This window comes from Vigna unguiculata, unplaced genomic scaffold, assembly GCF_004118075.2.
Source record: "Vigna unguiculata cultivar IT97K-499-35 unplaced genomic scaffold, ASM411807v1 contig_544, whole genome shotgun sequence".
Classification (NCBI taxonomy): Eukaryota; Viridiplantae; Streptophyta; class Magnoliopsida; order Fabales; family Fabaceae; genus Vigna; species Vigna unguiculata.
Window position 1 is genome coordinate 27,501 of NW_021011262.1, and position 12,762 is coordinate 40,262.

General features: G+C 45.0%; 2 protein-coding genes across 2 annotated transcripts in view; one reads left to right on the forward strand and one right to left on the reverse strand.

The window, feature by feature from the left end:
- The window catches only part of LOC114172421 (NADH-ubiquinone oxidoreductase chain 3), a 487-nt gene extending 355 nt beyond the window's left edge, over window positions 1–132 (reverse strand). The window contains exon 1 of the mRNA XM_028056904.1: window positions 1–132. This exon is cut by the window's left edge and continues 355 nt beyond it. Coding sequence (XP_027912705.1) covers window positions 1–35 — 35 coding nt within the window. The 5' untranslated portion in view covers window positions 36–132.
- An 8,773-nt stretch (window positions 133–8,905) lies between these two features.
- LOC114172422 (uncharacterized mitochondrial protein AtMg00170/AtMg00620) lies at window positions 8,906–12,073 on the forward strand. Its single transcript, XM_028056905.1, is given in 2 exon segments — window positions 8,906–11,314; window positions 11,316–12,073. Coding segments are annotated over 2 exon segments (528 nt in total). The 5' UTR covers window positions 8,906–11,068; the 3' UTR covers window positions 11,598–12,073.
- The last annotated feature ends 689 nt before the right edge of the window (window positions 12,074–12,762 follow it).

Sequence of the window (12,762 nt, forward strand, 5' to 3'; positions counted from 1 at the left end):
ACTAAATAGATACAAATAGGTGCAAATTCTGACATAACCACAAACCACTTGGTTCTTTCGCTCCTTGCTGGCGGAGCGGCATACCGAAAAAAAAGGAAAAAGCCCTTTATCGGTATCGGATTCGAACCGATGTTGCCTATTTCTTAAGGGCGAACTGATCGACTTGCATGTGTTAAGCATCTTTCTCAAAGTAGCATGATTGGACCTTCCTCTTTCTCTTACTTAGATAGAGGAGAGAGCACGTAAGACTTTCTTTTCTACGATCTTTCTTCTCTTATTTTTTTTATTCTTCCTTGGCCGTGTGGAACATGGATTAGCATTATGTCATTCCTACTAGTGATCACCCATCCAGGATTTGAAGAAGAAGCGCCATAGGAGGACTTCGAGATCAAATATAAGATGTTTCTTTCCATTCCTCGCGAGCCACTTATTTCTCCGAAACAAGAGAGAAAAGTGATTTTCCTCCTTTTTCCCAATAAGTCGACGGCGTTACACCATTGGGATACTTCGAATAAACTAGAGTACATATAGGATACACCGGTGCTAAAACCTTTTCTAAAGATATCTTCCAAACTCTTGGGGTCGTTGCTCCGGATTTTGTTCCCCCGGTTTGAAACCAGTTGGTTGCGTAGTTTTAGAATTCTGCTGATCCCAAGTACTCCATCTCCATCATTGCATATGGGAATATAAAAAGTAAAGAGGAAAAGGCATGACCAGAAGAATTGTGTGAAATAAGTGAATTTATCCAGTTGAGGCATGATTGATTGAGAAAGAATGATTCCCTCCGGACAGAAAGAGAGTCCCTTCATGTAGGAGTAGTGAGTGATATGTGGTTGGTTGTTGACCAAAAAAGACATGGGAAAAGGAAAGCACTCACTGAGTTACTTACGAATCAGAAAGATTGAGGCTGACTACGGCCTCAGATGATTAGGCGGGGCAGGAAACCTCTCCTAAACCATTGACGTCTAAAAGACAAGTCGTTTTAAAAAAGAGGATTGCCGTGCTTTTAGGACTCAAAGTAACGATCCTTCTCCCTCCTGTTGGGGAATTCTTATGAAGACAATCGCTCTTGCCTTCCCCGGTCCAACAGCGATAGTTATCTGTGTGTTTTTTTTTGTGCTGTAATAAGAAAGATGTTGCTATTCTACGATGTGGCGTTCCAGAAAGACTCACTTAACACTTTATCATTCACACCGACCAGCTAGTGCGCTGTCACTTGGTATCGGATCTTTTCTAAATGAATCATTTGCCCCTACTACTTCTATCTACCTACGTCTTCATTTAAAAAAGCTATTTCCCACGGTCAAGCCTAGTAGAGCTCCTAGTCCGACAAGACTAGCAAACATGCTACCAGGCCTAGTTACCATAAGAAAGGAAGGGAAAGCGAACCACAGATACCATTTCACAAGAGCTGAAAGAAGAGTGAATTGAATTACCCCGGGGTGACTGAACTGCAGGGATTTCTATTGAAGAGCCGGGTGAGCTACCTTAACGGCACCCTGGTATTCCTTATTCTTTTATTGATAGCACCGGTGATCCCTAATGGGCTCGCTTCACCGATCTCTATATAGAAGATCGCCTCTGGATCCCATCCCATTAGACTGATTTAGTGTGGTTAAGCTGTGTCTTTGAAAAGTAACTGAGTTTCTTTCTCTCCTGTTTAGAAAGATAGCTGCCATCAAGACGAAGACAGAAGCAATAGCCTTCAGTCGGTGGGACAGGAGGAAGTCTTACTGTTCTCCTAACCGGTGCTAGTGAAAGCAAATGACATAGTTAAAGAAAAAGAAGAGAATGTCCTGAGAGAAGAAAGGAAGTCAGGGAATGAGCTGGTGCTATAGCCAGAATCGCTTGTTACAGAATAGGTTGCATCTAGTATACTACCAGTGGAGTCATAAGTTGTAGATCTTCAATGGCTGAATCCGTTGTTCAAATAGCAGCTGCTTGGGCTTACCTTATTACCTTCTCTTTAGCTTGAGAGATGGGAATTGAATTAGACAAAAAAGAATAGGCCGCTAATTAGTTATGCCCTGGGGGAATGCCCCAAAGCCCCTATGACTACTCCTTTCGAACTTCTAGCAATAGCAAACTCGCCCCACTGGTCCAATTCTTGTGTTTAATGTGAAGCTTGGCTTAGGCAAAGCAAAGGGGAAACCAATCCAAGAAGAACAATCCGGATGAGTGGCGATTTGCGACCTTCTGCCTCCACTGCTTCCACTTCAACTTCTCCTACACTGATTAGTCTAGTTTTGTTTGCCCCCGGAGAGTATCACCGTGAATTATTAGTCATATATATCAGCCAGAGAAGCCTGTGACTCATACACTATCAACCATAGTGTATACCAGAAAGAAACTTCGTCTAACACCAGATCTTGTTGAAGCTCAGCCAGGACCTGAAAGAGATCAGTAAACCAACGCTTCTCCCTCTCCAGACTCAAGCCATGATCCAGTTCCAGACAACATGCCTGAGGTAGGCCATTATTCCTATCGTCCTGTTCAAGGCTTTGCTCAAGAAGAAATATTGGATAGATTTGGAGGAAACCTTAACTTCAGTTTGTGAAGATTAGGACTTTACTGGCTATTGCTGCATCAAAGAAGTGGTCCCTATACCAGCTAGATGTTCAAAATGCCTTCCTACACGGAGAAAACATTGCATTAGTAGGATCCACCCCATGTGATCCGTCATTCAGTGCAATAAGAGGGCCCATAGCAATGAATGTTTCAATAAGATTCACTTCGTTCTGTACGGGATAAGGAGCGAAAAGCGCAGCATGGCAATCGGAGACAAGTCAAGTTCAGTAAGAAATTGGATAGATTCGTGAGTAGTCTAATCATAAAAGCCCACGGAGCGGTACGAGACAGGCAATGGATATTGTTCGGGGTAGGACTCTTCGAGGGGCAAGGCAAGGGAAGGCTAGAGCTGACAAGCGAATACCTGCTTCCTCAAACGAAGGCGGAGGAGGGCTACGTTTTAGTAGCGAATACGGTCCAACGAGGTAGAATACTTTCCCTAGGGGAGCTCTATACTTTTTTTAGTGATTCTCCCCTTCCCCATAGTAAGCCAGCCAATCCCCCTGTCGCCTCCACCCATGATTCATGGAACCATTCCTTCGCGTGCCGTAGCTTAGGATTCGTGCTATTGCTATTGTTTAGGGGCGGATCAGAAGAAAGATAGGGGCATCGGCCTCAGCTAAAGCGGAAGAAGCCCGGATAAAAATAGAGATGGATAAGCTAACGACTGATTAGGAGAGCGAGACCCACTTCTCATTCTTTGCAGCAGCTTATTTGAATACCGGTGTAAAGGCAGCTCCCGAAATAGGATTTGATCCCTCTCAAGGTTATGAGCCAGCTAGCTTGACCTTCTTTGTAACGAATTCTTTTCTTTACATAAGAATCCCTTTGGACTAAGGCGAAGGCCTGAAAAAGGAGTCTAAACTCTAACTATTGGCACTGGTCTAGCCGGGGGAACTACTCACAGAGACTTTCGTACGAGCCCAGGAAAAGCCTCATTCTTAATAAACGATGGTCTCGCGTAGAAATGGTTAACCACTAGTTCCAAGAGCCATCTACGAGCCAGATAAGGCGAAAGAACTACGAAGGACCAGTCTTGGTCAGACTTGAGTCATTTCGAGAAGGAGCCAACTTGAAGAGGCGAAGGTGGACAAAGCGAGCGAATCAGTACAGAATTTGGGTGGACTCGTTGGCTCCCCAACCAAAGAGGTGGGCATTGGCATCGATCCGGCATCGTAAAAAAGGAAGCATTATCCGGGTCGCGGCGAGAGTCCCTGCCTACGATACGAAGATTTTCAAAGAAAAGAGTATGGTATTGAGTGAGACCACAATAGTCCAGCAAGCAAGAATTGGATTTATCCAAAGGTATTATTATAAAGTGAAAAAGAGCTAGCTGCAAGCTTTGGACGGAGTGGGACCTGCTTCTTAGGAGTGAAAGGCTGGAAAGCAGTTCTTTTCCTAGGTTGACTCATGAGTTAGTGTGCAAGACCGGCTCTCCTCTTTATGAAATGTTCTAACAGTGGGATTTGAGCTTTTCTGGATTTCCCACCAATTCCTTTGATCCCTAGTCTTAGAGCTAAAGGAAGTCCTCTAATCGAATCCCCGAGAAGGCGGAGTTCTCTTTCTGGTGCTATCAATAAGAAGGAACTATATTAGGAATAATTAAAGTTAAGACGTTCAGCTACCATAGAATCAACAGACTCCTTCTTTCTCTCCTGCATGAGATCTTGACTATTGGGGATATTTTTTAGAAAAGAAGACAGAAGGTAGTTGACTTGCTTACTTGTTAGAGTAAGGAAGAAAGAAGGCTTACAGGCAGGGAGTTAGAAGAGGGGTTTTTCCTTATTAGCTAGCTTCGCCGGACTGAAGGTTATAAAGTAAGGGTTATGACTACCTTTAACTCGCTCACTCGGGCGCAATACCCATCCTTCTTGAGCTTCCCATTAACCCATTTAATGCGGATGAAAGGATGAGCTAGCCCTCCTTAAGACATATAGGTTTCAAAACCAGTTGCGGAAGATCAGCTATTCTATTCCTATCTTTGGATGCTTAGCTGATCTTTACTCCTCTGGGCGCTCTAAAGCTAAAGCTCCTCTTCTTGTCTTGAAGGGAACGCACTCGGACGAAGGCATTCCAGTTCAAAAACGAATAACTCATATTCGGCTAAACCTCGTGTTCCAACCAAGTCTTACAACCAATCGTATCATCCTGATCACTGATCAACGGGATCGGATCCTGGGTACAGAAAAGACCCTGAATCGCTTAGCTAAAGGCATCTTCCCACCTTTTATCCTCTCTGTAGCTACGCAGAGAGTCTTCTTCTATATGGCTAGCTCCAATTCCGTCTATTTGGAAATGGGCAAGATAAGCCCTTACTCGTGCTGCAATCAGGCTTGGCACCTTCCCTTATTCTCCTTCCTTTCCTTTTGGTAGTGCTAAGTCATCGAAAATCTCCTTAGGCTATTAAGGATCGCCTTTCACCTGTGTGATGCAATTCTTTAGCGGGGAAGTTTTCGTTAGCTGGTATAAGCCACCCTTCTGTATAACTTGCGCCGGGAAGGAATAGAAAGCGGGGAGAAGGTCTCAGTGTAGTCGATGTCCTCTTTCAGAGTGAACCCCTTGGCGACAAGCCTGGCCTTCTATCTCTCAATCTTGCCTTTTGTTTGATTCCCTATTGGTCTTATCCATTTACACCCTACGGGCTTGGCTCATTTTCTCTGGGTTTCAGAGTGAGTGGGTTAAGGAGCCTTTTTCCGCCTTTCGTCTTTCCAGTCAAGCAGTGGTTCCTGCTCTTGCCTCTCATGAATCTACTCGACCATTCCGGAATGAGTGAGCTTTTGTATCCGTATTGAAGAATCCGGTTATCGACTCGGCAGCTATTGAATCTAAGCCAATTGAATCAGCAACCGCTGGTACAGTAAGCGGTGTTCAAATAGCCGTTGTTGGGATCTTCTCCGCTGCTAGCTCTTCTTCTTACTAGGTTCTGCTTCCTCATAGTTCTCTTGAACATGATTCTCTCATACGCACTCCTTTTAGGAGTTAGGAAGCCAAGATCTGATCTGAGTAGTTCTGGTAGCCAATGAGCGCTTGTCTGGTATCGAATGAGCTCAAGTAGTTGAGTAGCTAAAGGCTTTGGTTGCCTTAGAGGAAAGTCCTATCTTCGGATAGCTTCCTACAGACTTCTTCCCTTATTTCTGGAAGTTCCTGGATTGTGTGAAATAAGAAAAGGGGGTATTTCCTTATTAGCAGCTCAAGCTCCATTTCAAAGGTTAGGAGTGAACCTTCTGGCTGATTCAATATCACCGGAGTCTGCTCAGGGTTCCAAACCAGAAGCGAAGTTTCTTTTCTACGATACACTGGAATCGGGTCTATCTTAAGCGGGAAGAAAGCCTACCGACGGGTATGAGTTCAGGGATTCGGCATTCAAGAACTCCCTCCCAGCCATCCTATCTTGTGTAAAAATAGCTTTAAGGCCAGTACTCTTTCTCTCCTGGAAGCGAAGGCAGGAGCAAAGCCTATTGATTCACCTGTTTGCTAACCTACTTGTCGGTTACCCGCACTCTGTAACCAGAATAGGGCTCTGGAGTTCATACCACCCGGCGGTTCATCAGAAGTCTGGAAGGCGGCGCCTAAACTAGTCGGACTTGCTTGAATCGATACGCTTACCGGACTTCTCTGTCTATTCAATTGATTTTGTTGCAGACTCTTCCCCCGGCCCAGTAGTGGAGCTTGACCCTCGCCCTACGCCGATTGAGATCTTTCCTTGTGCGGTACAGGTAAATTTGGCTCTTGAGGGAATACCCGGTTCATCGGAACTTCAACCAGAAGAGGTAGGCTTGGGTTCCTGGTATAGGTATAAGAAAGTCAGTAGAGCTAAATAGAGGTAGACTTGACTTCTATGCGTACTGAGCTGAGGTGCTAATGCTTCCCGCAGGGATAAACTTTCTTAGTCAGACTTCCTTGATAGGTGAGACTTCCACGAAAGCACGTATAAGAATAATCTTAGTATGCAAGGCCTTCGATCTAAAGGGAGCTTCGGTGTGTTCTTTGCTTTCATAGAAGATCCTCCGCTGCTGCTAAAGGAAATGGTTCTTAGGTCGGTGAAACTGTCCCTGTAGCTAAAGTCAAGTCAAGCCAGTTCATTCATGGCAATCGGTCTAGTAAGGAAGAAGTGAGCTGTAGCCTTAGTCTTAGTACGCGCACTAGAAGGGGCTACCGAATGCGCCAGTGAGACAATAAAATCTGATTTGTGTGCCGCGAAGGGCCTACCCCTTGAAAATGGAAGGGCATGGAGAAGCGGATTCCTACTTATTAATAGAATAGCTTGATTGACCACCATCCTTATTTACCTTCCCTCGGGTTGGTATGCTTGTGTGTCAAGCAATCCTGCTTCGGTAGCAGACTTCGGTCAAGGAAATCGCTTCAAGCAATGGCTTTGGATCGACCTGACTTCTTAGAGAGGAAAGCCAGTGAATGAAATCCGTTGAAATAAGAAGTCTTTATGGCTCAAGCAGCTAGCGGACCTCCTTAATTGAGAAAGTCAAGTCAGCACGCCCCCTACCTATGTAGTGGGCTTCCCGGTAGTTTGCGGGACGCTATTGGAATCGGTCTATCTAAATGGCCTATCTCCATATGTATTCTTGAAGTGCCTTTCTCATAGTTCCCTTCCCGGGCATTGATTGAGAGGGAATAGACTTCCCCACTGAACGAGGAAGTCAGTCAACTCTTGCCGATAGTCGGGCAATCAAATCAATCCTTCCTCTCGGGCACAAACAAAAAAGGTAACCAGATCTACTCAACGCAGACGCTCTTGGTCTTACCGGTGCTTTAGCCATATCTTTTGTTTGCCTTTACCTACCTGCTATTGGTGTAAGCGTAACCGGTCTTACTGCTATTGAATCAGCTCTTTGAAAGAAAAGGCTCTGGGACTGTTGACTTTCCCGATGCCTCTCAACTCCATCCTCTTGCTTTAACCGTATCTGCTTCAAAGAGTTGCTTGCATTTGCCGATTTATTTTCCGACAAAAGCTTGTTATGAGCCTGAATGGCGTATACCTTAAACCTGGGTGGTTCTTTATAAACGTGATTAACTAGTCCATAAACCTCTTCAGGTTCACTCTAAACGACTAACTAGGGCGATTGCTACTATTCCTATTTGGACGGAGTACCGCTTTAAGTCTGGACAGCTTCTTGCGTGCGTGCTCAAAGGAAGTCTAACTGACAACCCTTAATTGGTCTTGCACACTAACTGAAGCTTAGAAGGTTTACTTTGTTACTTTGCCTATCGCAATCTCGTCCCGCGCTCTTGCTTGATTTGCTCTTTCGAATGAATCTGTTCTGAGAGTACCTACGACTGCACTGCAAACTCTTTCATGCTTCAATCGAGAATGCTTGCTTGCTGGCTAGCGCTATAGCTTTCTTTTTATGTTAAACGTCTATCTCACTGTAAAACTCCTAGTTCTAAGACTAGGGATCTGTTGACTACGCATCTTTAGATGTATTTTTATGATAGTCATATAGGGACCCAGTGAAGTGCCGCTGTCCTTATGCAGGTATGTTTGTTAGTTTGTATCTTGTTTATGATCTCCTGCTTTGTCGTTACTCCTCGGTCTATAGCAAGGTAGTCAGCAAATCGGACATAACATAATATATGTATTGTTTTCTACACATGGGCAGGGCGAACACATCTAAGCGATGAAGCATTCGTAGGAATGGGGAATATAAAATAGAGTACGAAGGGGGGCTTTTTTTAGAACTCTTATTAGTCAGCTAGGAATCAACAGGATGCCATTACTTTAGAGCTACTAGCTTAGCGAATCCCCTTGCTTTCAGTGCGAAGTCGTCTTTGATTTTCTACTGCTTTCTCTAATGCTAGCTCTCGATTGATTGAGTCTAGTCGAAACTTTAGTGGTTCCTGGAATCCATAGGGTCAATAAATGTGTCATGGCCCCTTCCTTTGAAGGCGTAGTGTAGACTACTTTCACTCCACTTTCATATTTCTATATAGTCAGTCGTCCTTATTTAATTTATGCGCATACAGTTCTTTCGCGCTACGCTAGGACGCTTATATCCGTTGCTTGCATTCTTCCTTCCTCTCTATTTTATTTTACTTGCTTCCTTTGGAGTTTGAGCTTAGCCATCTCTTCTTTATAGTGTCCCGTGCCCCTGTCTTTCGCTCTATGGCAGCAAAGGATGCGCCTATTCAGGGACGTTCAAAGCAGCGTGGTAGATCATTATATAATAAGGGGAGCAGCAAGAAAGCATCTATCCAAGAATGAAGGTTTACTTTCAAGAATATCTCCGTCCAAGACATCAATGGATAGGAGTGAGGTAACCCATTTCACCTAGTACCCCGAAGGCGGAGCGAAGGCTCTCCCTTGACAGAGAGCCGAGCAGAGTGGTTAGGTCTTTTACTATGGCTTAAGCGGGGAAGTCTCCTCAGAGGTCAGAAAACGAAGAAATTGATACAAAACAATGGCCTGTGCCTTCGTTTCACTCGTATCCATGGCAAGTCCCTGATTCACTTCTAACTCCCAAAGCAGGGAATACAGTGAGTGATATCCGACGGGAGACCGTAGACTGAACTGAAACCTACACTCTTTCTTGTGTGTAATGAGTAGCTACTAGTTAGAATGAATTCTTATCGGTCTTTAACACCAACTCCTCTTAGTTCCCTGCGGGGCTGTTACACGTGCCCCCGTCCGGGAAGGAAACTCGTCGTTTGTCGTAGCCGCGCTTTTGTTCGGCCTCCAGTTAGCCGGTAACGAATTGGCTGGCTTTGTAGGGCGGAAAATCGGAAGCGACTCTCATCTCCACTTTTTTTCATCGTGGGCTTTAGCCACTCGCCCTAACTACTCAAGTAAAAGTAGGCCCTTTAGCACTCGCCCTTAATTAAGGAGATGGAGAGGAAGCAGCCTGGTTCGAGCACCAAAGACCTTCCAGCTGGGGTTCTCCGCTCCTGCTTCCATCTCCATCTCATTCCGAGGGGACCGGGTAGATCAAGACTAGGAGATAGGATCCCCAATTCGATGGACGAGAAGAAATGGAATCAATACACTCGATCCATTGCTTCCACCCCTCTCCGATGCAGCCAGCCCGGGACCCGGACTCGGATTGAAGCCACTGTAGTTCAGATACAGCCTTACGACTGACTGAGTGAAGGTTGGTTGGGAATATTTCGCTTTACTTAGATGATAATCTAAAAAGGCCCCATTAACTTAAAAAATAGAAATCATATCGAAACGATCGGGTACGACTGGGAAAAGAGAGACTGTCTGGGGAGCAAGCTACGGCTTCAAAGCGCTTACGTAGGCTAGTAAGGTGCGTTAGCCAGCAAGCAGCAAGCAACGACCTATTACGTTACGTGAACACATTTTTACGAGTCCCGTGAGCCGGCGAGAAGAGTTTTAGTCTTATAAAAGCATTGAAGGGATAAGACTAGTCTAGAGCCAAAGTAGCAGTAGGCATAGAAGCTGTCTTAGGACCGATACTAGCTCTTTATGTCTAGCCTGTTGCTGGTAGCTCTATGCTAGCAAGAGCTAGCCGGTCTCAAAAGCCTAATTCCTGAAAGAATGGTATTCGCTAGCCTTTCAACCATCGACATATCTGTTCCCCGATCCTTCCACACCCGAGCAAACCAAGTCACGTTGCAGGACCTGCTCTCGCATTTCTTTCATTAGAAAACTCCAGTTCGTGATCCTTTGTCTTCAACTAGCGGCTTTGATCTTCTCTTCCCGATTCCTATACCATACGCATCTATCCTCATTTAGAGCAATGCTGTGTCCATCTTCTTGAACTAAAGGACATACGCAAGTTTCAAGTCGAATTCCATATCCATCCCACAGACAATTATGAACCAAAAAGAGCAGGAGCAGGTTCGGGCCCATCTAGCTCAGCTTTTTATGGCGAGACAAGACAAGCAAAAGCCATAGGGCTGGCATTGAATGGTACACCCCCTTAGCTCGTTAGGACAGGGAGTCTTAGTATTCGTAGCACTCATAAGAATAGCCTCGTCAGATAGAAAAAGATTGACGCTACCCTTTTCTTTATCTTTTCCCCTTTGCCCGTTTTTGACCGAGAAGAGAACCCGCTATATCCCGGGGAAGAAAAGTCTGTATCCAAGCTATCCCAGTCGTGAATAAGGAAAGAAAGACATTATGGTCCGTAATAGATAAGCAGAAAAAGTTGCTATTAACCAAGAAGGGGACCCCCAGCTTTCATCTATCCAAACTATGCTAGGGTAATTGTAGTAGAAGCTAAGCCAATAGCGTTGGGCTTTCATCTTTAAGAGCTATCTTAACTTAAGTAAGGGACCAACTGATTGAAGCTTAAAAACACGTCTTTCCATTCATATGATCCCATTCAAGGGGCTATGCTAATAGTAAACCAAGCTTTATCCGCGCCAGGATAGGATGTTCACTCATCAATCGATCATATTTGCCTTTCTTCTTTCTAACTCTTCCACTAAGATTTGAAGCAGATGGAAGAGAAGGCATTTACTGCATACTGGGGTGCTTTCTCCCGATTACTTATTAACAATTTCCTTCCACCAGCGTGTTAGTATGATTTTTTCTTACCTACTAAAGCAGTCAATCACGCTATCCTTCCTTACCCTTCAACCAACCCCTTCGATTCCGTTTCTGCAGCAGTATAGTTTATCGCCCCCTTACCTTGATGCCTACAGCTCAATTTGTTTTCCAGTAGTGATGGCAAGAATCCGCGAAAAAATGTTATTTATCCTTTTTTTTGTGTTCTTTCTGAATGGAGCTACACGAGGGAAAGCTCAGCTTTCTACTCTGCCGCAAAAGGGGGGCCGCTTTCTTCTCTCAAAAAATGCAAGTTCCGCCATCCGGGCCCAGCAAGCAGCAGAATTATGTTCCAAGGCTTCGTTCGTTTCATTCCAGCAAAAGCAGTATATGGTTCGAAGCGCCTTGTTCCATCCGGCGAGAATCCCCTAAATTCTTTTACTTTGAAAGGAAATACACCTCTGTAGGAGGCCTAAGACGAAGAAACGCAGTTGCTCGATTGAAAGGTGAGGACGCAGAACTTCCCTTTTGGCTTTCTTCCGCTAGGAAATTGGACTCTGACTGAGTGTGGATGACCGACTTGGCATTCTCAGCCGGCCTCCTTGCTACGTTGAAAGAACACAGGGAGTGGAGCGGCCCGTCTGAGTACATAAGAGATTGTTCCCCAGAAGAGGTTGTTGGAGAAGTCCCCGGATAGGCAGATCCGGATAAACGAAAGGGGCTTGTCCTCACTTACTTGAGCAAGGAATGAAAGACTCGCTTGCTTAGCGCAGGACGGAACAAGAAAGGAAAGAAAAAGAGAAAGACCCATTATTCAACTAAGAGAAAAGCAAGTAGCACAATCCCCTCACCTAGGGAGAAGACCCCTTCTGATTCTTGTACGTATACTAGATCTGTCTGGATTGGATCTACTAGAAGAGGCATCACTCGAGTGATGCCTCTATTTATGTAGGCAGGAGGAGCGACTGGGCTCTCTCGATTCATAGCAACTGGGAGAGGGGATGGCGGAACTTCAACCAGTACTTGTCTGGCATGGCCGGTTTAATAATTCCTTTTAGAGATAGAGCTAGAAGCGCGGTTAAGCTATCACGCTTAGTGACATAAACAAAGAAGCTCCCTGGGGCAAGGAAAGTTAGCCACCTCTTTCACCCTCGGAGGGGTTTCCTTCGATAGAGGATTGGGAAAGGCATTACTACTATATTACTTGGCAGGTTTCATCATTCTTCGGATCGATGTGGGAAGGGCGCTTTCCACTATATGAGCTAGGAAAGCCCGTCTTTTGAATGAATTAACAAACCTTTTCCCTCCTTGGAGTGAGATCATCACGAGAAGGTTTTAGAAAACCCGGGATTTTCGCTTAAAGACCGATTTATCTCCGTAGACTCAGAGAAAAATCGAATCGTTTTGACCTGGCTTAAAAAGACGCGATTTACGAATGAACAAAGAAGAAGCGAAGCGGGGAAGCCCCCTAAGGAGATAATTGCTATGTCTGTCGGAAAATCGTTATCTACGCAATTACCAATACCCAATAGATTGAAATCAAGGAGAATATGCCCCTTCCCTTAAGCTAAGCCGCCCACCTAAGTCCTAATCCTTCACCAAAGAGTGAAATCGTATCCGCCTCTCAGTCAGTCATCGCCTAATCAATCCTTCGAATCCTATCGGTCAGCGCCTAGTCTCTTTCTAAGTGCTCGAAGTCGGCTAAGGTTCAATGCTTTTTGGTTGCTGCT